At 31.9% G+C, this 26,706-nt stretch overlaps 4 protein-coding genes across 5 annotated transcripts; all 4 read right to left on the bottom strand.

Moving 5' to 3' along the window:
- Nucleotides 1–1,135: 1,135 nt before the first annotated feature.
- Nucleotides 1,136–10,794, bottom strand: LOC132719320 (uncharacterized; the record flags this gene model as incomplete). Its single annotated transcript, XM_060703086.1, has 6 exons — nt 10,314–10,794; nt 4,576–4,766; nt 3,912–4,054; nt 2,274–2,411; nt 1,790–1,903; nt 1,136–1,199 (listed from the first exon to the last, which is right to left on the bottom strand). Coding segments are annotated over exons 1-6 (854 nt in total), but the record flags the coding sequence as incomplete, so codon positions are not given.
- A 1,564-nt stretch (nt 10,795–12,358) lies between these two features.
- Nucleotides 12,359–13,351, bottom strand: LOC132719326 (uncharacterized). The gene is made up of 2 exons (XM_060703094.1): nt 13,157–13,351; nt 12,359–12,561 (listed from the first exon to the last, which is right to left on the bottom strand). Exons 1-2 carry the CDS (start codon nt 13,323–13,325, stop codon nt 12,428–12,430), a joined length of 303 nt encoding a protein of 100 aa, XP_060559077.1. The 5' UTR covers nt 13,326–13,351; the 3' UTR covers nt 12,359–12,427.
- An 830-nt stretch (nt 13,352–14,181) lies between these two features.
- On the bottom strand, nt 14,182–25,673 carry LOC132719324 (uncharacterized). Of its 2 annotated transcripts, none has more exons than XM_060703091.1 (6): nt 25,458–25,673; nt 23,609–23,799; nt 22,809–23,029; nt 22,345–22,503; nt 21,826–22,065; nt 14,182–14,240 (listed from the first exon to the last, which is right to left on the bottom strand). In XM_060703091.1, the coding sequence occupies exons 1-6, from the start codon at nt 25,650–25,652 to the stop codon at nt 14,200–14,202; spliced, it is 1,047 nt and encodes a 348-aa protein (XP_060559074.1). In that variant the 5' UTR covers nt 25,653–25,673; the 3' UTR covers nt 14,182–14,199. The 2 variants fall into 2 exon arrangements, with proteins under 2 accessions (XP_060559074.1, XP_060559073.1); XM_060703090.1 differs by lacking the exon at nt 14,182–14,240 and adding an exon at nt 20,708–21,206.
- LOC132719325 (uncharacterized) lies at nt 15,129–18,909 on the bottom strand. Its single transcript, XM_060703093.1, has 3 exons — nt 18,706–18,909; nt 15,942–16,132; nt 15,129–15,309 (listed from the first exon to the last, which is right to left on the bottom strand). Exons 1-3 carry the CDS (start codon nt 18,907–18,909, stop codon nt 15,144–15,146), a joined length of 561 nt encoding a protein of 186 aa, XP_060559076.1. The 3' UTR covers nt 15,129–15,143.
- Nucleotides 25,674–26,706: the final 1,033 nt, after the last annotated feature.

Here is a 26,706-nt window from a genome sequence, read left to right on the forward strand (position 1 = left end):
GTTAAAAACGTTGTAACATAGAATGAATCTGTTTTTAACACGCATGGACAATGAACGAAAACTACTATTTCCAGTAGGGTTTAATCATTTTAACAATGATCTTGTGCAGTCACCATTTCTTTTAAGAAAATAATACTAACATATTTCTTATTACAGTCAATTTGGAAGTGTATTTCAAACAATACTTATTGCAGATGTGAAGCTTTATATGTTTAACTTCGGGTCATGCGACTCGACTATCCAGCTAGCTTACAGTACGTCGGTGGTTCTACTCAGGTGCCGTTCGTGCCTGTAATAATGCACGGAAGGGCACCCGAAGTCTTCCTCCACCAGTAAAGCTGGAACGTCCGCCAAATGACCTATACTGTATCGGTGTGACGTAAAACCCAAGACAAACAAACAAATCATGCGACTCGAGTTAATTGCATGATTTAGTTCATAGCGGAGTACAATATTGTATACAAAGCAACGTATTAAATTTGAAGGTAAATCAACAACTTTTCAATTTTTTCAGTTTATTTTCATCAAATACAAGTACAAATATTTAATGATTTAAAAATATAACGCAACATTATTTTCATTAAAAATAATATTCAATAACATGGAAAATGTTAACGAAACATCATAAACATAATTAATATTCAGTTTAATTATGTCTTTAACAATTAGCTAGTATCTCTCAAAAAACAAATAAGTTTTAATCGTTTAATATAATAATGTATAAATATTAATAATTAATACTTAGTCTAATAAAGATCAATAATTATTGAGAAGGCGTGTTTAAAATAGATTGTATCTTATTTCTATATAAATCTATAAGTAATTTATTAATTTTGTGAAACTTTGCTTCACAAAGCGCTATTGATAAGTTTTTAGAGTCGCCTTCCTCGAACTTCAGTTTCAATCCATATATTCAAAAGTCTTGTGAATAATTCTTTCTGTGTTATTTTTTCAGGATCTCGATCTCTTGTATCGCTCTCCTGATACAAGACTGGAGGCGTAAGACAAGCTTTTGAAAAGTTCACTATACTCATGGCAAATTCAGAGGCTGTTATTAGTATATATTCATCTGATTTCTCCAATTGTAAATTTGGAAAACAGAATGATTTGCATTCACAAGATCGTTGTTCCTTACATTCGCAGAAGTCTTTGACTATTTGTAATGACACAATTCTGGCCATCGGAGAGTTGAAGCACACCTGATGATAAAAAAAATATAACAATAGTCTAATAGAAAAGCAGAACATTTCTCTTTTTGTGTATAAGATACTTCTTTAATAAGCTTTTCATTATTAATTATATTCCTTGTCTAATTCAACAATAATATAATTGGCATAATGCCAACAGTGTCATTGCGAATAACACAAAAATAGTAAAAAATACAAGTATATTACAACAGAAATCTAGTAATTGTTTCTAACATACAACTACGATAAAGAAAAGCACGCAACAAACAACGTTGTAAAAAATATTAATGTTGTAAGTTTTTGTGATTGCTTTTTAATAATCAATGCGTGAAAGACTTTCTAAAATTTAACCGTGAGATGCTAAGAAACACTTTTATTGCCGGCCTGCGGGTTTTCCACTCTTTAACTACGAGTTGCCATTATTATATGCTTACCCAAAAGAGAAAGAAGAAAAAACAAAAAGACCGAAGAAAAAATGAGCTCTTACTATCCGTCCATGTTGACAATGAAGGAATGCGAACAACCGTCTCGCACACGGCTGCTGTCCATTTCCTAATTCTGTAAGGACATTGTCATTCCTTGTATATGTAGAAACGCTGAACCTGTCAACTTTCCCTGGACAGCGTCAATTTCTATGTCGCCATCAAGAAGGGCCGTGTCATCTTTTGGAATGGTTCCCTCATGGAGAATATTTATCTCTGTGTAGTCATGTGCACCTATGAATGTAAATTAATTCATTATCAGGACTCTAAAGAAGTGTTGCCTTGTGGCGGCTGACTATGATTAATGAAAATTAACAAAACAAAGTAATGAAAGTAAGTTAGAGTCATAGATAAACATATATATGAAATATTTAATTTGTAAGTATGTATGCCAAAATGCAGTTGAGAAAATTTTCTGGTGTTTCGGCTTGAAAGATGGATGAAGAACAAATTTCAGTTTATGTTATGTATGTAACACAATTAAGATTTCTCAATTCATCAGATATTTTACTTTTATTTATCATATATATCAGCATGTTTCCTTTTTACCATGGCTTTCTAGAATTGTTCTAAGGAAATTATCGAAAATAATATGATGTGTTACCTTCGGCGGAAGAATCGCTTTTATGCGTCGCTAATTTCAGTTTTCTTCCTACGAAAATTACAACCACAATAAATGATACAACTATTCCAGTAATGCCAACAGGTATCCAAAAACTGGGACTTGGAGAAGTTTTGGCCACTGGAAAAAAAGGCGATTGAATTAGAATGGCACGATATAGATATTAAAACAAAGCAAAGTGTCTAAACGGTCTTTGTACATGTGCGAATTACGTCACTGATCCGTATAATTATTTTATGTACTTTATCATATTTAAATAAAAAATGTACAAATGAGATATGTTTAAACTAAATACGTCACTTGTTTGTTTGTTTGTTTGTTTGTTTCATTTTACGCCTTTTCCCAACAGTATTTCATTCATATAGGCGGGTAGTTTCCTAACCATCGTTCCTGGAGAGTTAAACCAGTACTAGACTACTTTCCTCCGTGCTAAACCACCATCGAACCCACACCAGAGAGGTAATTGGATTAGAATTCATCGACTCTAACTTTTCGACCACGGAGGCGGTAAAATACGTCACTTATTAATGGTGATAATTATACAACAAGAATCACAGAATGTATTAATATTTAAGAAGGCAAAGTCTACGAATAGGATAATCAGATAACCATTAACTTTAAAATCATGGCATTCATTTTTTTATTATAATACTAGATTTACATCCAAAGACGGCTCGGCATTAAAAAGAGAAGAGATTAATAGAATCTATCATTGGGTTTGATAGAGGATAGGGAAATCCCAACCCGAGGGTGATCGGTTCCATCGGGAACGAGCCTTGGCGAGTTCCCGATGGAACCGATTGCCCGAGGGTTGGGATTTACCTATCCTCTAGCTAACCCAATGGTTGATTATTTTTCTCACTCACCCGGACACACAAATATCAGTGAATTTACTTGCTACGCGCATTACAACGTACCTAGTTTTGAAAAGGGGGCGGGGCTTAGGATTAAAAAGCATTATGTACGTCCGCAAAAAATTCTGCTGACCAAGTTTATGTGTGAAAAATTTAATAAGAATAAATTCATATAAGATCCCTCATCAAAAAGCAAGGTTATCATGATAAAACACATCGATATTAAAAACGGAAAGTGCCATAATATTAGTGTTTATAACGAATTCAGTCCATACTTCAATGGTTGACAAAAAGCGTCTTACCATTTGCGTAGATTTTTCTGATTCAGTTATTTTGGTTGAAATTCATTAAAGGGAGATTCGTCATCAAGAAGCATCGTTATCATTACAAAAAAACATGAATGTTTTTCAGGCAAAGTGTCATAATATCCGATTTTACGAAGAAAGTTTCGATATTTTAAAGTGTGCTATTTTTAGTAACAGATCGTTACTGAAAAGGGCGGATCTAGGTAGAGTAGGACTCATTGCAGTGTGAAAGTTAATATCAATCTATTTTGATTCCGTAGACAATTTAATAGATTAGCTCACAAATATTTAATACATTTTGACCTTTTGACGTTTCATTTTTATTAAAATAGGAGTGAATCGCGTATTATTTAAAAGTGCTGCACGTTGAGTGTGAGATAAGCCCATGTGAGATAAGATTTTCCAACACCGCTATTTTTAGTAACATTTAAGGATTTTTCTATCTGGTTAGTGAGAAATACCTATTGAATCTTTAGGAGTATCTCCAGCAATTTCTGTCTCTCCATCCGGGCGGATAGGCTTCTCTCCCTTCGGCGGAATAAGTTCCTTATGCACTTTTTTCGGGCTACATGGGAAAAGAAAATGCCCGTAAGTATCTTCATAACTGTAAAAGAATATGGACAATTATTTTAGAACGCACATGCACAAGAAAAAAAGAATTAAAGGAAAGAGAGGGGACATTGGCCTGGTACTTCAGGTTTCTTTCTCTCAACCCCGTAATTAGGGGGTTATCTTTCACCAGGTAAAACAGAGAAAAATTAAGAATCCCTAAAGAACGCACAAAACGACTAAATTGAGTTGCAGACTCGGTTTGATTGAGCCTGTTCATGGACGGTAATGAAAAGTGAAAGTTACCGTCCACGCCCCCTAACACCGGAATTTAACATCTTTAATAGGTAATGATGGAATTTTGAATTTAGAAACATCCACAGATGTAATCCATAAAATAAATACCAGAGTAAATATCAAAAATAAAAAAAGAAAAACGACAATAAAACTAAATCTTTAGTATAAATAAGAAATTCTTGCTACACAATGCATGAAGCAAAAGCATCATAAGTGTGCACATGTAATGTATAATGAAACACGCGTTTTTATCTTTTAACTCTAATGAAAAGAAAGTACTTTGTCAAGCAGCTCCCGCATTTGGAATCCTGTGTTTTGGAACACGTTGAATCATACTCTCTGTTCATATCCGTACAATTTGTGCGACAATGAGAACACTCCCCTCGTCCGTTCTCCGAGAAAGTTCCATCAGGACACGGACTACACGGTATACATTGCTCGTCTCCATAGTCCCCTGTTCGTCCATTGTACTGTAAAAATAGATACAATTGTAAAGTGAGCATTCACTGAATTATTGCGTAAATATGTTTTAATGATAACACTTTCATAGAATTCCCTTCGTTCATGCGTAATAATCATTAACAATTCGTAAATTTCCGACCCTTTCCGTCAATCGTCTAATATGGTACTTGAACTACGCTAAAAAAATAGTATGTAAATGGTGAGGTTTGTTGAGTGTACAAGTCCACTTAAATAAGTAAATTTATCGATATACAATTTAAACTAGAAATGTGTCCATAGGACACGGGTGCCCCCACCGCGCCACTGTTCTGTCAATCTTTTTACTAAGTCAAGGGAAATAACTCTACAAATACTGGATAAATCCACAAGCGAAACCCAAGGTGCAAATCTAAATATGCTGAGCAAGCTACCCATAAGGTTTAATGACTATGTAAAATCCTTTTTTGAGTAACTTGCGACACAAGTTGAAAATTGCAAAAAATTTCTAAGTGAAGGGCAATAACTCTAAAAATACTAAATAAATCACGACAAAAATACCTGGTGCACAACAACACATGCTGATCAACATTCCTGTAAAGTTTCATGCCTCTAGGTCAAATACTTTTGGAGTTACATGCGACACAAGTTGAAAATTGCAAAATTTTACTAAGTCAAGGGCAATAACTCCGAAAATACTAAAACAATCCAGACAAAAATACCCAGGTGCACAACTACACATGCTGATTAACATTCCTGTAAAGTTTCATGACACTAGGTCAAATACTTTTTGAGTTACATGCGACACAAGTTGAAAATTGCAAAATTTTACTAAGTCAAGGGCAATAACTCTGAAAATACTAAAAATATCCACATGAAAATACCCAGGTGCACAACTACACATGCTGATCAACATTCCTGTAAAGTTTCATGACTCTAGGTCAAATACTTTTTGAGTTACATGCGACACAAGTTGAAAATTGCAAAGTTTTACTAAGTCAGTGGCAATAACTCTGAAAATACTAAAAATATCCAGACGAAAATACCCAGGTGCACAACTACACATGCTGATCAACATTCCTGTAAAGTTTCATGACTCTAGGTCAAATACTTTTTGAGTTACGTGCGACACAAAAGTGAACGGACGGACGGAAGGACGGACGGAAGGACGGACGGACGGACGGACAAGGGTAAATCTAAATGCCCGCCACTAACGTGGGGGCACAAAAATGCATTATTTTATACTTACTTTTATATTTTAGAAACCGAAAGTACAAAATTGACAATGTACATTATTTAATTGATTTTGATTGGCGGATGTATTTTAAAAACTAATCATAATTGTACTGACTTTGACTCATTTAACGTTGCATGTAAAAGATATATAAATACACATGAGGTCACTTGGCAGAGCAGTATTGCACCGTATGAACTACGAGAATGTTGGGTATAATTGTTGGATATTATCTGTAAGCACTCCTTTCTGTGTACAGATAACACATAAGATGCGTGTAGTGTAGATACCGTATCGAATAGTGTATCGAGTCCTCAAATATATCTATTACCAATATTTTACCATAGCCAGATTTAAAGGGGCAACATTCGCTGCCGCGGCAGCGAGTATTTGTGGGTGTGACTAATCAGTGATGTAAAACTGTCTGTTATAAACCATGAGCTAAAAATAGAATGCAGTGTTAACCTACAGAGAGAATGTAAACAATACAGCTGATTTTACACAGGAGAGGTTTAATGGATGTTTTATATAACTCACAGATTAATCAGATTAATTAAAAGACATTATCAAGCCATCTTGTCCAGATATTATTTTGAAGTCAGTTGTTTTTCATCAAGTCAGACAACTATATCCAAATCCAAAGGATGTGCCGTACATGGGACATTTCTTTTAAGAAAAACTGTTAAAAATGATCTTGACAGGAATTTAAAATATTTTTAAACTATTAATATATAAAAATTTTATACAAATGATAAACATTTGTGAAATGTAATTTTGACTACAAGATATTTACAACAAAATATAGTGTAAATGAAATATACCTGGAAGTTACTTTTACTGTTTTCATGAAGTTTAAACCATTTAAATACAAGTTTAATCAGTACTTTGAAATTAAAAAAATATCATAGATTAATTGATTATTGTAAATTTGTTGGATATAAATACTTTTTGATAAAGTAAGATCAGTAAAAGTTATTGTTTTTTCTTATCATGTATTCAGCATTCGAATGTGTCGTCTGCTGAAAATCTCCCTCCCTGAAATATATATCGTCTGCTACAAATCTCTCTCACTGAAATAAACACTGCCACGTGCATCTGTTTACTACTGAAGGTTCATGACCTGTAATGATCAGTTGGCTCCTCCCATGGAAATTCAAATTTCAAATTTGACAGCCAGTATTTTTTTCCAGAAACACACTTAACAAAGTTTTATTTTGAATAATTTTTGTCAATCTATATCAAGAATATCTATGCCTACATACATGCCAAGTGTTGTTTAAATGCATTTGGTAATTAATCTTAAATCTTTGAAAAAGGGTCCCTGAAGTGAAGCATGCATAAAATTAATAAGAAACCTGCCCTAGCGCCATCTGCTGGCTTTTATAGTCCAGTTGGGCCTTATTTTATGAAACGGTGATTGACCGAGTTTTTAAATTTCGAACTACTATGCAAATTATGATTTTATGTCTTTCATATTTTATTAGTGTAATAATATTATAAAATATAAAATGCTTAACGTTTATGTATCGAAAATTTGTCGATTTTAAATCTGATTATTAAATCGGTTTTATTTATTTAAAAGCCATTTTTGTTTTGTTTTCTACATGACTGCATTTCATGGTAATAAACAACTGTTATTAAACTTTCGGAATGGTAAAAATACAAATAAGAATATTTTGAAGTAACAAGAGCTGTTGGTAGGACAGCAACGCTCGAATATTCTAAGTGCTTGATAGTAAAAAAAAAAGCTTGATACAGTTACCTCCTCCTGTTTACAGGTTGGGGTAATGATGGTAAACAAGTGTGCAAAGTTTCAAAGCCATATGTCAATGAACTTTGAAAATATTTGAGGTATTACAAAAACTTTAACATAAATTCTAAGTCGAAAAAGGAGCATAATTCTGTCAAAATGCTTGATAGAGTTACCTTCTCCTGTCTACAAGTTGGGGTCATGATGGTGAACAAGTGTGCAAAGTTTCAAAGCCATATGTCAATGGACTTGGAAAATATTTAAGGTATTACAAAAACTTTAACATAAATTCTAAGTCGAAAAAGGGGCATAATTCTGTCAAAATGCTTGATAGAGTTACCTCCTTCTGTCTACAAGTTGGAGTCATGATGGTGAACAAGTGTGCAAAGTTTCAAAGCCATATGTCAATGGACTTGGAAAATATTTAAGGTATTACAAAAACTTTAACATAAATTCTAAGTCGAAAAAGGGGCATAATTCTGTCAAAATGCTTGATAGAGTTACCTCCTTCTGTCTACAGGTTGGGGTCATGATTGTGAACAAGTGTGCAAAGTTTCAAAGCCATATGTCAATGGACTTTGAAAATATTTGAACTATTACAAAAACTTTAACATAAGTGGTTACGCCGACGCAGACGCCGACGCCGACACCGACGCCGACGCTCGGGTGACTGCAATAGCTCTACTTATTCTTATCGAATAGTCGAGCTAAAAACAACTATTTTGATTATTATAATATACATGTAAATACATGTATATGAATATGAATATAATCTACGAGCACTGATCAATTCATACTGTTGTTGTTGTTTTATTATTGATATTATTATTATCATTGTTATTATTATTTAAAAATGATAAGATACAATCATCGTCTAAAAAGTAAATTATTGAATTGTAATAGTGTGCTTACATTGTCCAGTCTGACTTTTATCATATGTTTTATTAATATATAGGTTAAAAATTTTAATGATCATGTACTTATTGCCACGTGTATGTTCAACGTTGCATTTTCAGAAATTTGACAACATGCCAACTATTGACGAAGAAAATAAAATAATGTTAAGTATGCCGATTGAATAAACGGTAACGTAAAAAACGACGTGCATGATAACAAAAGGCCGTCTCGAGAAATGAGTCAGTAATATAGTGAAGGGGAGCGTCTAGTTATAACATATCTCTCTATTTCGATAACTGCGCAGTTAAAATACTTTGTTTAAAGTGACATGATATTCATCCTAAGTGAAATTGCGAATTTCATATTAAGTTAACATTTTGCCATTATAATTATTTTTCATTCTATAAATTACTTTGCGAGAACGGTAAATAGCTCATGTGACCCGAGAACATTTCTAACAATATCCATCGGGATACTGATATACCTGTAACGCGTGATTATAAAAGCTGTTTAGCCGTTTTATATTTAATTAACTGTTGGTCAATCGCAAGTATAACAGTCAATCTTTTGAAATAGATAGTCAATCTAGCTTAACCTGACCGCATAAAGTCTGATAACCAAAAAAATATATAAAAAAATAAAACGAAATGCTGTTCAAATAACACTATAGTGATGTCAGATTATATTATAATATAACTAATATTCAGAAAAATAATCTCCTTGTTATCTGTATCAAAACTTACATTAACTGTTATCATGGTATGCCATTAAAACACTCCCCTTGTGTGCATAAAAGTTTCTTAAAACTATAGTGTAGTGTTATATTGCGGTATCGCTGTATAAACCTATACGTTTCATTTTGTTTTTATTGCTTTAATGCAGTATTGTATGTAATGAAATATTTGCGTATATTCATGTATTTAAAGGCTTTTCGTTCGCAGTGCAAAATGATACCTTGGCCACATTCCAAATTATTATTTTATAATTATAAATATTCACTGATAAAGTCGGGTAGGGAGGAAATTTTGTTTTTATCAAGAATTCTTTTATTATACATTAATTTATATCAGACTTATACAAATTAAAAATTTTGTGAGTGCTTGCTCCGTTATATGTTTGAACAGACCTAGATTTTCATAGTGTTAGTATATTTACAAGGCAACACATTGGTCAACGGTTAAGAAATAAGTAAATGTCTTAAACTCTGTCGAAAAAATTTAAAGTACTGTCAGAAAAGCCGAATATAAGGATTCGTTATCCTTAAAGAAAGCAACATACAGAGAACGTAGGCCTACAATATTAATGTGTTGTGAGTAACAGCGCCATTCCATGTAACCACTTTTTTTATTATGACATCATATTGTTATTGTTTATAATTTATACGTGTGTATCACAGAAACACTATTTGGTTTTAGATATAGCTTTATATCCCTTATCATTTTATCAAATCAAATTATTAATATCTTTAGGACATTTTATCTGTATCATTCACTCATACTTGTACGATATGATATTGAGTATATTTTGAAATCAGCACTTTCGACGGACGAAGATTATTACGTCAGCAAACTTAAACACGTAAATTAACAATTTAATTTCATAGGTATAATAAAGATCTTCTATGACATTATTTAATTATATTGATAGCATATTTGTGTTATTTTTTTATAAATTAAATATAATTATTAAAACACTTACCGGTTCGCTTAAATTCCTGAAGGACCCAGGATAACAATCTTTGCACGTGACACAAATATTTTTATTCTTATTCCACTTCTCATTTCTAGAAGCTAAACATTTTATTTCAAGTTTTAAAGTTTCTACAAACTGACTATTAAATGTAAAAATAAAATAAAGTATAATTAATAAACAATGTTTCTTTGACACTTTTGTATAATCCATGTTTATCGAAGGGTTGATATATTTCAAAATAACATTAAAGCAGACGACACGAAAATGATAGTAGGGATAGTCTGTAACTGGTTCACACCGGTTTACTACACTACACCGAATGACTGTTAAGTTAAAGTTTTATGAATGAAGTAAAATTTAACCCGGTATGAAGATTAATAAGTACTAGATTAACATAATTAATAGTTTTAAATATCGGTTTGAATGCCCATCGTTACAAATGGTGTTTTTCAGACATCGGACAATGTAATAAACCTATCGGGATGAAAAGGTTTAAATCCTCTAGATGAAGTCATGTCTATTTATAGAACAACTCAAAGCCACAAAGTCATTCAATGTCAAAGTGTTTATGTTACGTTAGTGCAGTACGTGTAAATTAGTGTAGATAATAAAAAGTACTTGTTCAGTAAAAACGCACAAAAACTTAATATTTGAAACTTTAAATTTATATTTGAATCACAAAATAAAGAAATATTTCGTTTAAGTATTTCTACTTCTTTATATATACAACACCGCGAACACGTCATAAGACTTGTATTAACCAACTATCTTAGTTTTTTATGAATTGCCTAAATATGAACATTATGCTTAAAATATATGAATTGTACATTTATATATTATAGATAATCTTGTGAACAGCACATTGGTCTTTAATGAAATATATTGAAAAGTATTTTGTAAATCGACAAAACATTAAAGCACGAATGAGTTATATGCAGTTCTCAAGTATGAAATTCGTGGTCTTTTTCGAGCAATATTTTATTTTTGTTAAAATATCTAAATGATACATTTCTATCGTTTTTATCGATATTTGAAATACGTACCACTTTTAGTAATATGATACATGTAGTACTCTGAATGTTTAACTAGAACATGTTTACGTCTTGTTTGTTATTTTGATTATTTTGTCCTGTTGTGTTTGTTTGGGTTTTTCTTCTGTTGTTGTTATTTTGTTTTTGAGTTTCTAAATTCAGAAAACAGCTTATTACAAATTTGGCTGCTGGCCAAATAAACTATTACGTCATATATCAATATATTATAGATCTTGCTTTTGTTAATCAATATTTCATTTGTTTATGTATTTATGATTAGCAGCTTTTATTTCTATTGTATAATAATAGTACACAACTTTATAAATAACTTGTTTATATTCGCATTAGAATCCCTCTGTATTCTTTTAAAAGTGATAGGGAACTACTAATTATATCATTTTATTAAATTTTATACGCGTTATACAAACACATTTGCCAAAATTAGAATATACTTGATAGATACTATCTAAAATGGCACTTTGTTTCTATATATGTGCTTTGTACACGTAACTATGATAATTATCGTATGTTTATATTGTTATGAGGTATTAATGTCAAGGGCCTTAGCGCTCTAGTCCAAAATATTATAAAGTTGATGTTTTCCTTTCTCTTTCATCTATATTTCTCTATTTTGGAAATCGTTATCATATTGAATTTGTCATTAGATATGTTTAAAAAGCAAAGAATATTTAAAAATATTAAAACACAAACAAACAAATATAAATATTAGTTTATTTGCATCAAACGTTTCATTATAAAAGCAAAATTTTACTAAAATTACATCAAACACACATATACAGCTATGACGAATCATTACTAATAATTAAAATTATATAGTTTTCTCATTTATACTATGAAAATTGGCTGCACATAGTGATAATGATAATTGTCTTAATGTAGTGGGTGTGGTTTTAAGTTCTACCCACTTATGTAATAAATTAATAACTAAAGTTTTCTGAGATATCTTTTCCGGTCTATGTCCGTGTGTTGCTCTCCTGGTAATATAACAGCATCCCGATAGACCTAGACTTTCGAACAATGGGATTGGTTCATGACATATGTTTGTTGCAAACTTCTAGGATATATTTATCAGATTTGTCTATATGAATATCTTCTGGAAATGTGAATTTTACTGCATTTACACTGATTGGGTAATCTGCATTTGCAAATGTCTTTGCGTTTCTCATTCCAGGATTTTATTCTTCCAGCCTGTTCGGAGTTTACTGCAAAAAAAGAACAAATTTACTTATAAAAACAGGATAAAGAATCATATAAAACATAACACGTAAAAGACAGTACACATATGTACTTATCATACCACTACACAACATAATTATACATGTTTTTGTGTGTGAGTTTATTCCATTAGATTCACCAATTTACTTCCTGTCATTTATATATTAACGCTATATGTTTCAATCTTTGATATGATTATGTTGTGTAAACAACTGCACTTAGTATCAACAGCGTGGCAAATATTTGTGAAGCAAAAACTAAGATCTATATCAAATATAAGATTTTAATTTTGGCACCATTGTTAACAATAAAAGGTAAAACAAGACAGCTTATAACTAAATCATCAATATAATTATGCGCAGACACCAGTTTCAAAATCCAAGACTATTTTTCATTCATTTACATAGCCTGTCAAAAACGTCAATGAGTACATTAATACAATATGCCATTAGCAAATTTGAAAAAAAAGTATTTAAAGTTGTTTAAAAAATAAAAATCAATTCTAAAAGTTTTAACTTCACATTAAGGTATACTCTAACTTACATATGTTTATTTCCATATTATTTATATTTTGTAACTTACCCAATGCGTCCAAATGATTTGTCGGACATTGTTGAGAGAGTTCTGCCCTTACTTGTTGATCTATCGGTAAGGGAAGTTCGGGTCTTACAGGCGTTATCTGGAAATGTGTCTCTTCTGATCGTAGGTACAAAGATGCATCACTTTGATCGGTGTGTGCCAGGGTGTCCATTTCAATATCATTATCGGTGCGATAAGTCATGTTCTAGGTAACTAACTGCTATAACAACTGGGAGCATGCCCTGAAAACAACAATAAAATGTTTTTAATGAAATTCACGTTATGGTTTATTACTGTATTTAATTTATTACTATAAAGGAATAAACATTAAAAAAATTGCATGAGTTTATTTAATCTCATAAGGTATACGTGAAACACATTTTCATTTAGAGATTTGCCTAACGAATATAATCTTTGATATAATTTATGTTGTGTAAACAAGTGCACTTAGTATCAACAGCGTTTGGCAAAATATTTTGTGGAGCAAAAACTAAGATCTATATTATCAAATATAAGATTTAATTTTGGCACCATTGTTAACAATAAAAGGTAAAACAAGGACAGCTTATAACTAAATCATCAATATAATTATGCGCAGACAACCAGTTTTCAAAATCCAAGGACTATTTTTCATTCATAAATTTTTAATAGCCTGTCAAAAACGCCCAAATGAAAACATTTACACAATATGCCATTAGATTAAATTTTTAAAAAAAAATAGGATATAAAACAAGTTGTTAAAAATTTAAATATCAAAATTCTAAAAGTTATTAATTTCACATTAGGAATACTCTAACTTACATATGTTTATTTTCCATATTTTTTATATTTTGCTAAACTTACCCAATGCGTCCAACTGATTTGTCGGACATGGTTGAGAGAGTTCTGCCCCTTACTTGTTGATCTATCGGTAAGGAAGTTCGGCTTTTACAGGTCGTCGTCTGAAAATTGTGTCTCTTTCTTATTGTAGGTACAAAGGATGCATCACTTTGACCCCGGAGTGTGCCAGGGGTGTCCATTTCCAATATCCATTATCGTGCGATAAGTCATGTCCTAGGTACTCTGCTATAATAACTGGGAGCATGCCCTGAAACAACTATCAAAAATTTTTTTAATGAAATTCACGTTATGGTTTTAGTGTATATTTATTACTATAAGGAATTAACATTAAATTTTTTTCATGAGTTTATTTAATCACATAAGGTATACGTGAACACATTTCATTCAGAGGATTGCCCTAACGAATATAATTTAGAGAGATTTTAAAACACATTTTATAAACAATATTATTTCGTCAATTATTAAATTACTTTTGTATAAAAAAGATGCATGAATTTTTTAACTAAACCACTTTAATATATTATAGTATTTTTAACAATTTAATTAGTTACCATTTTAAAACTGGATCTCTTTTACACTCAATATTCCATCTTCCTAGGGGTCACTGATGCCCCCTTACCGTTTTAGCAGGAATCCCGCTAGCAGAAAACTACTAAAGGCAACAGCGAACAAACAGATACGCAACCTAACACCATCAAAAAAATCGTCGTCTGGGACTCTGGGTTTTCCTTCTGCCCAAAACAAAAACCCCAACCCCAAAACCCAACTTTTGTTTGTTTGTTTGTTTCATTTTAACGCCTTTTTCCCAACAGATTTTTTCAGTCATATAGGAAACCGGGCCAGTTTCCCCAACCATCGTTCCTTGCGAAAGTTTACACCAGTACTAGACTACCTTCCTCTGTGCTAAACCACCAAAGCATCTCCCGGAGATCGAACCCACGCCAGAGAGGTAACTTGATTAGAAGTCATCGACTCCAACTTTTCGACCACGGAGGCGGTAAATACGTCACTTATTAATGGTGATAATTATACAACAAGAATCACAGAAGGTATTTATATTAAAGAAGGCAAAGTCTACGAATAGGATAATCAGATAACCATTAACTTTAAAATCATGGCGTTCAGTTTTTTATCCAAAGACGGCCCGGCATTACAAAAGGAGAGATATACCTGTTGAATCTATAGGATTATCTCCAGCAGTTTCTTTCTCTCCATTATCCGGACGGATAGGCGTCTCTCCCTTCGGCGGAATAAGTTCCTTATGTTCTTTTTTCGGGCTACATGGGAAAAGAAAATGCCCGTAAGTATCTTCATAACTGAAAAAGAATATGGACAATGATTTTAGAACGCGCAAGCACAAGAAAAAAGAATTAAAAGAAAGATAGGGGACTTTGACCTGGTACTTCATGTTTCTTTCTCTCAACCCCGAAATTAGTGGGCTGCGTTTCACCAGGTTAAACAGAGAACAATAAAAGATCACGAAAGAACGCACAAAACGACTAAATTGAAAATGTTTCAGACTCGGTTTGATTGAGCCTGTTCATGGACGGTAATGAAAAGTGAAAGTTACCGTCCACCCCCCCCCCCCCAAACACCGGCTTAATCAGAATTTAACATCTATAATAGGTAATGGTGGAATTTTAAATTTAGAAACATCCACAGATGTAACCCATAAAATACCAGAGTAAATATCAAAAATAAAAAAAGCAACACGACAATAAAACTAAATCTTTAGTTAAAATAAGACATTCGTGCTACACAATACATAAAGCAAAAGCATCATAAGTGTGAACATGTTATGTATAATGAAACCCAACACAATATCAGAACATGACATGTATACTCACGAGATTCAGGTGATCGACACATTTATATATCAAAATTATACAATGTTTAAAAGACAAATATCGCGTTTTTTTATCTTTTAACTCTAATGAAAAGAAAGTACTTTGTCAAACAGTTCCGGCATTTGGCATCCTGTGTTTTCGAACAAGTTGAATCATACTCTCTGTTCATCTCCGTACAATTTGTGCGACAATGTGAGCACTCCCCTCGTCCGTTCTCCGAGAAAGTTCCATCAGGACACGGACTACACGGTATACATTGCTCGTCTCCATTGTCCCCTGTTCGTCCATTGTACTGTAAAATATATACAATTTTAAAGTAGCATGCATAATGTAATAATGTGCTTATATTGTCCAGTCTGACTTTTATTATATGTTTTATTAATGTATAGGCTAAATCATCATGTACTTATTGCCACTAGTATGTTCAACGTTGCATTTTTAGAAAATTGACAACATGCCAACTATTGACGAAGAAAATAAAATAATGTTAAGTATGCAGATTGAATAAACGGTAACGAAAAAAAGAAAACGACGTGCATGATACATGTAACAAAAGGCCGTTTCGAGAAATGAGTCAGTAATATAGTGAAGGGGAGCGTCTAGTTATAACATATCTCTCTATTTCGATAACTGCGCAGTTAAAATACTTTGTTTAAAGTGACATGATATTCATCCTAAGTGAAATTGCGAATTTCATATTAAGTTAACATTTTGCCATTATAATTATTTTTCATTTTTATAATTTACTTTGCAGATCTAGCTTAATATATGTGACCCGAGAACATTTCTGATTATATCCATCGGGGTACTGATATACCTGTAAAAGCATGACAGTCGTTTTATATTTAATTAACTGTTTGCCAATCGCCAGTATAACAGTCTAACTTTTGAAATAGTCAATTTAGCTTATTTTGACCGCATAAAGTCTGATAACAAAAAAACAAATAGTGAAACGAAATGCTGTTCAAATAACACTATAGTGATGTCAGATTATATTATAATATAACTAATATTCAGAAAAATAATCTCCTAACTCGACAAGTAGAGATTGTTATCTGAATTTAAATTATATATATTAGCTTTTATCATGGTATGCCATTAAAACACTTCCCTTGTGTGCATACATTTTCTTAAAACTATATATAGTGTAGTGCTATATTGTACGGAATGCCGTTAGGGCCATTGCCTATGAATGTGTTGATCTGAAACGCGATAGTCGATAGTACGATGGTGAAAACGCGAAATAACGAAACTACAATGGTGAAAACGCGAAAGTACGATGATGAAAACGCGAAAGTACGATGATGAAAACGCGACAGTACGATACTACGATGATGAAAACGCGATAAACTATCGTGTTTTCACCATCGTACTGTCGCGTTTTCACCATCGTAGTTTCGTGATATCGCGTTTTCATCATCGTACTGTCGTGTTTTCATCATCGTACTATCGCGTTTTCACCATCGTACTGTCGTGTTTTCATCATCGTACTATCGCGTTTTCATCATCGTACTATCGCGTTTTCATCATCGTACTATCGTGTTTTCACCATCGTAGTTTCGTGATTTCGCGTTTTCATCATCGTACTATCGACTATATATCGCGTTTCAGATTTACACATTCATAGGCGATGGCCCTAACTGCATTCCGGAATGCCGTTAGGGCCATCGCATATCAATGGTTTGATCTGAAACGCGATACTCGACAGTACGATGATGAAAACGCGAAATCACGAAACTATGATGATGAAAACGCGACAGTACGATGGTGAAAACACGATAGTTTATCGCGTTTTCATCATCGTAGTATCGTACTGTCGCGTTTTCATCATCGTACTATCGCGTTTTCATCATCGTACTTTCGCGTTTTCACCATCGTAGTTTCGTGATTTCGCGTTTTCACCATCGTACTATCGACTATCGCGTTTCAGATCAACACATTCATAGGCGATGGCCCTAACGGCATTCCGTAATATTGCGGTATCGTTGTATAAACCTATACGTTTCAGTTTGTTTTTACTGTTTTAATGCATTATTGTATTTAATGAAATATTTGGGTATGGTTTCATGTATCTGTTAAAAGGCTTGGAATGTTGTAGGTACCTTGGCCACATTCCAAATTATTATTTTATAATTAATGAATATTCACTGATAAAGTCGGGTAGGAAGGAAATTTTGTTTTTATCACGAATTATTTTATTATTCATTAATTTATACCAGATTTATACACATTTTAAAAAATTGTGAATGCTTGCTCCGTTATAAGTTTGAATAGACATAGATTTTCATAGCGTTAGTATATTTACAAGGTAACACATTGGTCAACGGTTAGGAAATAATTAAATGTTTTAAACTCTGTCGAAAAAAATTCAAAGTACTGTCAGAAAAGCCGAATATAAGGATTCGTTATCCTTAAAGAAAGCAACATACTATTTTGTTGCAGAGAACGTACAATATTAATGTGTTGTGAATAACAGCGCCATTCCATATTCATGCAACCACTCTTTTGATAATCAACGTTATGGGGACATCATATTGTTATTGTGTATAAATACATGTGTATCATAGAAAACTATTTAATTAGATATGGCTTAATACCCCTTTATATTTTATCAAATCAAATTATTAATATCTTTAGGACATTTTTCTGTATCATTCATTTATACTTGTACGATATGATATTAAGTATATTTTGAAATCAGCACTATCAATGGACGAAGATTATTACGTCAGCAAACTTAACCACGTAAATTAACAATTTATTTCCATAGGTATAATAAAGATCTCCTATTACATTATTTTATTATATTGATAGCATATTGATGTTAAATTTTGATAAATAAAATATAATTATTAAAACACTTACCGGTTCGCTCAAATTCCTAAATGATCCAGGATTACAATCTTTGCACGTGACACATATATTCTTATTCTTATTCCATTTTTCATTTCTAGAAGCTAAACATTTTATTTCAAGTTTTAAAGTTTCTACAAACTGACTATCAAATGTAAAAATAATATAAACTATAATTAATAAACAACTTCTATTTGCCACTCTTGTATAATCCATGTCTATCGAAGGGTTGCTATATTTCAAAATAACATTAAAGCAGACGACACGAAGGGATAATCTGTAAACTGGTTCACACCGGTTTAACTACACTACACGTAATCACAGGCAATGGATAGTATACATTTACATGACCACGCCCACTTATTTTTTATAATTTTTTTTTTATTCACTAATAAAATATTTTTTCATTCAAAATGTTTTTAAAATATCTTATTTTCAATAAACCAACAAAGGAAATTTGTTTTTAAGAATTTCATCCATATATACTATAAATATAGTAAAGGTAGAAAGGTGCGCCAGCGGACCTACAACCAGGCCTTATGTTACCTCCCAGATCTTTGTTAATTGTCAACCAATTTTCACCAAATAAAGTGCAATCTACGCAGAAATGATTTCTCTTTCGAAAAATGTACAATATTAGAACAGTTGGTACGACAAAAGATGGAATTTTAAAGCGAAAATGCACTTTTTGTCGTTTGACCGAGTCGAAAGTAGACGATTTTGAACATAAATCGATCTTTTTCTTAATAACAAACTAATGTCAGTGCATGCAAACAGTTGAAACAGAAAAGGCAGCTATAATACTATCGCTCACCGGTCCAAAGTTAATCCAAAACGTCTACAGGTACGCACTTTCAGTAGTTATTTGCACTAACTTTTTTAAATTTCCCGACATTGTACATGTATACAAATCCTGATCCGGATATTCAAGGTACGCGTGCTCGGTTCCCGCTGGTACCCAGCTTCGCTCAATTTTTATTACGCATCAGGTAAATCCGGGTCAGCATTTGTATACATGTAATGTAAGGAAATTTAAAAAGTTAGTGCAAATAACTACCGAAAGTGCGTACCTACAGACGTTTTGGATTAATTTTGGACCGGTAAGCGATAGTATTATAGCTGCCTTTTCTGTTAGTATTTAGTAAATGGGCAACACATTAAATCACGAATGACTAATATGCAGTTCCCAAGTATGAAATTCATGGTCTTTTTCAAACAATATTTTCTTTAAAAAATACTATCGTTTTTATCGATATTTGAAATACGTATCCACTTTTAGTAATATGATACATGTAGTACTCTGAATGTTTAACTAGAACATGTTTACGTCCTGAAGTTGTTTTTATCTAAATGCTTATTCTGTTTCCGCATTTTTGTTTGTTATTTTGATTAGTTTGTCCTGTTGTGTTTGTTTGGGTTTTTCTTCTGTTTTTGTTATTTTGTTTTTGATTAAACGGCTTATTACAAATTTGGCAGCTGGCCAAATAAACTATTACGTCATATATCAATATATTATAGATCTTGCTTTTGTTAATCAGTATTCATTTGTTTATGTATTTATATTGCAGCTTTTATTTTAATTGTATAATAATAGTACACAAATATATAAATAACTTGTTTACATTCGCATTAGAATCCCTCTGTATTCTTTAAAAGTGATAGGGAACTCCTTATTTTATAATTGTTATTAAATTCTATACGAGTTATACAAACATGTTTGCCAAAATTAGAATACACTTGATAGATACTATCTAATTAATTATCTGGTCTGGCACCTTGTTTCTATATATGTGCTTTGTAAACGTAACTATAATAATTATCTTATGTTTATATTATTATGAGGTATTAAGGTCAAGGGCCTTAGCGCACTAGTCCAAAATAAGTTAAAGTTGATGTTTTCTTTTCTCTTTTATCTATATTTCTCTGTTTTGGAAAACATTATAATATTGAATTTGTCATTAGATATGTTTAAATAGCAAAGAATATTCAAAAATATTAAAACACAAACAAAGAATTATAAATATTAGTTTATTTGTATCAAACATTTCATTATAAAAGCAGAATACTAAAATTAAATAAAACACGCATACATAGCTATGACGAATCATTACTAATAATTAAATTATATAGTTTCTCATTTATACTATGAAAATTGGCTGCACATAGTGATAATGATAATTGTCTTAATGTAGTCGGTGTGGTTTTAAGTTCTACCCACTTATGTAATAAATTAATAACTAAAGTCTTCTGCGATATCTTTTCCGGGTCTATTTCCCGTGTGCTATTTTCCTGGTATATAACAGCGTCCGATAGACCTAGACTGTCAAACAATGGGAATGGATCATGACAAATGTTTGTTGCAACTTCTAGGGTATATTTATCAGATTTGTCTATATGAATATCCTCTGGAAATGTGAATTCACTGCATTTACACTGTCTGGCTGATATACATTTGCAAATGTCTTTGCGTTTCACATTCCAGGACTTTATTCTTCCAGCCTGTTCAGGGTTAACTGCAAAAAAAGAAACATATTTACATATAAAACAGGATAAAGAATCATATAAAACATTACACTTAAAAGACAGTACACATATGTATTTATCATATATGTACACAACATAATTATACATGCTGTTTTTTCTCTCATTATATTCAACATTTTACTTCCTGTCATTTATATATTAACGCTCTATGTTTCAATCTTTGATATGATTATGTTGTGTAAACAACTGCGCTTAGTATCAACAGCGTGGCAAATATTTGTGAAGCAAAATCTAAGATCTATGTCTAATATAAGATTTAATTTTGGCACCATTGTTAACAATAAAAGGTAAAACAAGACAGCTTATAACTAAAACATCAACATAATTATGCTCAGACACCAGTTTCAAAATCAAAGACTTTTTTCATTCATTTACATAGCCTGTCAAAAACGTCAATGAGTACATTAATACAATATGCCATTAGCAAATTTGAAAAAAAAGTCTTTAAGTATTTAAAGTTGTTTAAAAAATTAAAATCAACTCTAAAATTTATAATTTCCCATTAGGGTAAACTCTAACTTACATATGTTTATGTACGTATTATTTATATTTTGTAAAAACATGACAACACATTTTGATCAAACTTACCCAATGCGTCCAAATGATTTGTCGGACATTGTTGAGAGAGTTCTGGCCTTACTTGTTGATCTATCGGTAAGGGAAGTTCGGCTCTTACAGGCGTCATCTGGAAATGTGTCTCTTCTGATTGTAGGTACAAAGATGCATCACTTTGACCGGTGTGTGCCAGGGTGTCCATTTCAATATCATTATCGTGCGATAAGTCCTGTCTAGGTACTCTGCTATAACGGCTTGGGGCATGCCCAGAAACTAAAATCAAATGAAGTTCACGATATTGTTTATTACTGTATATTTATTACTATATAGGAATAAAATTAATTTTTTTCATGAGTTTATTTAATCACATAAGGTATACGTGAACAAATTTCATTCAGAGATTGCCTAACGAATATAATTTAGAGAGATAAAACACATTTTATAACAATAATATTTCGTCAATTATTAAATTACTTTTGTATAAAAAAGATGCGTGAATTTTTTAACTAAACACTTAATAATTATAGTATTTTTAATAATTTAATAAGTTACCATTAAAAACCGGAGGACTTGTACTCAATATTCCACTCCTAGGTCTACTAATTCCCCTTCGTTTCAGCAGGAATCCCGCTAGCAGACCTACTACGCAAACAGCGAACACAAACGCACCTATAACTACATAAATGGTGGACGTCGGCTCTGTTTCTCCTTCTGCAAAAAACAGTAGCTTAATTGATTTTCATGGTAACAAATGACAAAAAAAATTTTTTTTCACTATGACCATCAAAATCCTAATCTTGAAACTAAATAAAATTGTGACTGGTTTGTTGGATACAGCGCGTACAATAAAGTTGACTCTTAGCTTTCTCATCTTGAACCCATACTGTTTGTTGTTAAAGTAGGTTAAAATTATAATAGGCCCGGACCATTCTTCACACCTCGAGAAACCATATGACAAACATTAAAATCGTTTTTCTAGTATTCAAGAAGTCAAAAGAAAAAAGAGAAAAACAAACCTATGGCTGAAAATTCATCAGACTGGCCAATATCTGTGTCCTTGTCAACTTCATTGTCTCTGTCTACATGGTTTGTGTCCTGGACCTCAACTTTCTTATCAGGTACCTTGTCGTCTTCCTTCTTTCGAGGTGGTAGTAAACGTGGCTCTTTTTGCATGTTAGATACTCTCTCCGAGTTAGGCGCACATGGAAACAGGGTGTTCTTATACATGTCAAAATACCTAAAAATCAAAAAGTCAAAATATATTCATGGTTTCCTTTTTAAAATGCCCCTTAAAGATCAGAAATGCTATAATTTTTATTTCTCGAACAATTTTCTTTGACTGTTGTATCTTATTACAGTTTCATAAAACATAAAACCATGCTCATTTTGTCATAAGAATGAATTATATTTGCTCCTTTTGCCTTGTGGACATTTGGTATAAAGGGAAGTCAAAATACTACTTTGTTTATATTTTGCTACGTTTACGACACATAAGTGTGCATTCAGCGTTACTTTCCTCAGCTGTTAAACATCTAACATGCTCTAAATACATTATCAAACATATGTTTAACATTTCAAAAGTTTGTTTGAATATGGATTTCTGAGGCATAATATGCCTTTACGATTTTAATTAACATGTACGTTCTTATACAACAGAATCAAATACACCGTAAATGACAAATCGTACGTTATTTTATTTTTTATAAAGTTTAACAAGTACTGAACAGTCCACGTTTACAACCTGAAAATACGTTTAAACATGTAATACATTTGACCAATTGTATGTACTAATAACGAACTTGTCTAACATATTTACCCAGTCAAACAACTACCGCATATAGCATCGTGCTGACTCGAGCAAGGCTCGGACACTTCCCTGTGAAATTCTGCGCAATTCAAGCGGCATCTTGAACATTCGCCGTACCCGCTGCTGGAGTATGTTCCTTTTGGACATGGCCTGCACTTGATACACCTTTCGGCACCATGTTCACCTTCTCGCCCTTTGTACTGAAAGACATCAAAACGTAACTTTCAAAATACCTTCTGTTATACAATGTACCGGTTTAAACTATTGCGTGACAGTTAGTTAAACTTGAAGATATACTTCAGTACTTTGTTGACCCTTTTACAATTTACACTAAATACTACGACTATCTAGTTCTATTGTATTTTTACAACAAAAATCACACTAATTATACATGTAATAGAATCACGTGTTGTCAATATGGGCTATTTAAAACAGTAATAAATTACTTAGAAAAACAATAGACTTTACGTTTAAGACTGTATAACTATTCATACTCCATTTAAATATCGCCACTCCGTAAGCATAACGCTTTTCAGCGTATAGTGTACAAACAATACTTTATTATTGTACTTCTATCACATTTAAAGGCCCCAACAGATATAAGGGTTAATAGGTACAATTTACACATTAGATGAACAAAGCAAATCTTTATGTGCCTAGGCTTCAATATCGTTTTAAAACCGTAAAATTCAAAGATGTACTAGATTTATCAGATCATGTTATATTTGAATATTGGCTTTACTTTAAATGATAACAAGAGCCGTCGTTCTTGTACTAATTTGACCTCTAAAGTTTTCATAATATCAGCGTGATACCCGAATACATTAACATAGGATTGTCAAGTTACATTCAAATGATGATATTAGCTATTAAAAGTATATTGTTTTGAAATAGATCTTTTACAGAATATATATTTAACTATGTAAAGACTGATTAAAATAGATAAAAACAGATCCCCTAAAGAAAGCCCAACACGACAAAATTGAAAATGTTGCAGGCTCGGTTTGATTGAGCCTGTTCATGGACGGTACTGGAAAGTGCAAGTTACCGTCCACGCCCCCTAGCACCGGCTTAAGCAGAATTCAACATTTAAACATGAAATAGTAAAATTTTGAATTTAGGTATTGAGATATGTATGTTTAGACATAATTATGTATATCCAACAATGATAACGTTACCACACCCCTCTAATTTTTAACGATAAATTTGATGGTGGGATCCCATGGAAATAAACAATTTTCCAGAACAACTATTAAAGGGTCTTTAGATTTAACTAAAAAACCTCTTAACCTATGTAATCGCATTGGTGTCATAATCTAAGGAACTGGAGTGGCTTATAAGCATAAACTGCCTTTTTTTGTACGCGAATTTTACATTGAACCCGAATGAAACGTTCATTATAAAAAATAACGTAAATTGCTACTTCAGTAGTAAGTTTAGCGATGATTTTATATTACGATTAACATTCATTCAATGTACTGATATTGTAGTATGTCTTTTATCAGCATGTATTAAAAAAATTCTTGTGATTTATTACGCACAATTAAAACCTCATAAAAACTGATGATTACAATACATTGAGGATGGTCCATCATCAGACAGTCATAGCTGTTTGAAGTTAATGACGCTCTATAATATACAGCGTTATACATACCTTTCTTTATACTACGTTAAGCGTGTTTTGAATTCGTCGCACCCATGCGTAAGAAAACATTTATTGAATTAATAGTCACATGTAAGGTTTGTTATACTCCCAACACTTACTTAAACAGTTTAACAACATAATGAAACATAAGAAAATGTAGAATATAGCGTACATGAATGTTAAAGAAACAATATATAAAACAAGTTAACTCACCTGTTCACTAAGATTTCTGAATGAACCTGGACCACATTCCGGACACTCTACACATTTTTGTTTTTTATAATTCCACTTTTTGCCTTCTGTTGGTAAACATTTTGATTTTTCAGCCGAGGAAATGAAAGTAAATAATATCGATATTAAAAATAAATAAAGTAAGAAACGTAAGGTGTTATCACTCGAAGAACTCATCTTTAATACTAAATTAAATCTGCCTAAGTATTTTGAAATAGATTATAAAGTCTTAATGACGTACATTTCTTTATCCAATCAGCGCTGAACGTGATAAAGTATGCGCACGCTATATTCACATTACCTCATTTTCTATTTATAGAAAAGACTGACACATGCCAAGTTAATAAAATGCAATTCTTTAAAGGTTTGGAGTCTTGAGTCACATTTCACATATTCACAATGGGGATATTTAATTTTTTAAATTGATACGGTCCAAAATTTTGGGGTATCTTTTAAAAATTTGGAAAAAATTTAGCCTAATCCCTTAAAACCACAAAAACAATTTTTTTTTTTAATTTTAAATTTTAAACGTTTCATTAATACAAGGGGAAATAACCCATTTTTAAAAGGGTAGGAAAGGGGGGCCCATTGGGTAAGTTATCCAAAGTGGGAAAAAAAGAAATAAAACTTGGTTTTCCGTTTAAAAATTGTTATATAATAAATGAAAAAAAATGGGAATTGGAATTTTCACTTTAAAAAAATATCGGAAAAAACGTATTGATAAAACAATCAAAAATTAAACCAGAGCATAAAACAAATAACGAAAATAAAAACAACAAAACAACAACAACAAACTTGAAATTTTCATAGTTGGTGACATTAATTTCGAGAAACTACTTGTAGGTTTATAACTATTATTATATATATATATTTAATTTGCATGCATATATTTGTAAAACAAAAACAATAAAAACTTAAAGAACGTTTTCGAGAGTTTTCATATACTAGACATAAAGGCAAAACTAAAACTGTTCTATAATTTTTTTTAAACTCGTCATGTTGTTAGAGTATGATAACAGAAACATTTTAAGCGGAAAAAAATGGATCTGATGAATGTAAAGAAACATGAAAAACACTTCAATAAAGTCCGGTCCATGACTGGTTCAAAATGCCAGTATTTTTGCATTACAATGCTCCTGTTCACAGAGGTGCTATAGTAATTGATAGTTGTCGGAAAAAAAACGAGTGACTGCAATTGAACATCCCGTATTCTCCAGACTTGGCACCCTGT

Source organism: Ruditapes philippinarum, unplaced genomic scaffold (assembly GCF_026571515.1).
Source record: "Ruditapes philippinarum isolate M1 unplaced genomic scaffold, ASM2657151v2 ctg9313_1_1_1_1, whole genome shotgun sequence".
In the NCBI taxonomy this organism is placed as follows: domain Eukaryota; kingdom Metazoa; phylum Mollusca; class Bivalvia; order Venerida; family Veneridae; genus Ruditapes; species Ruditapes philippinarum.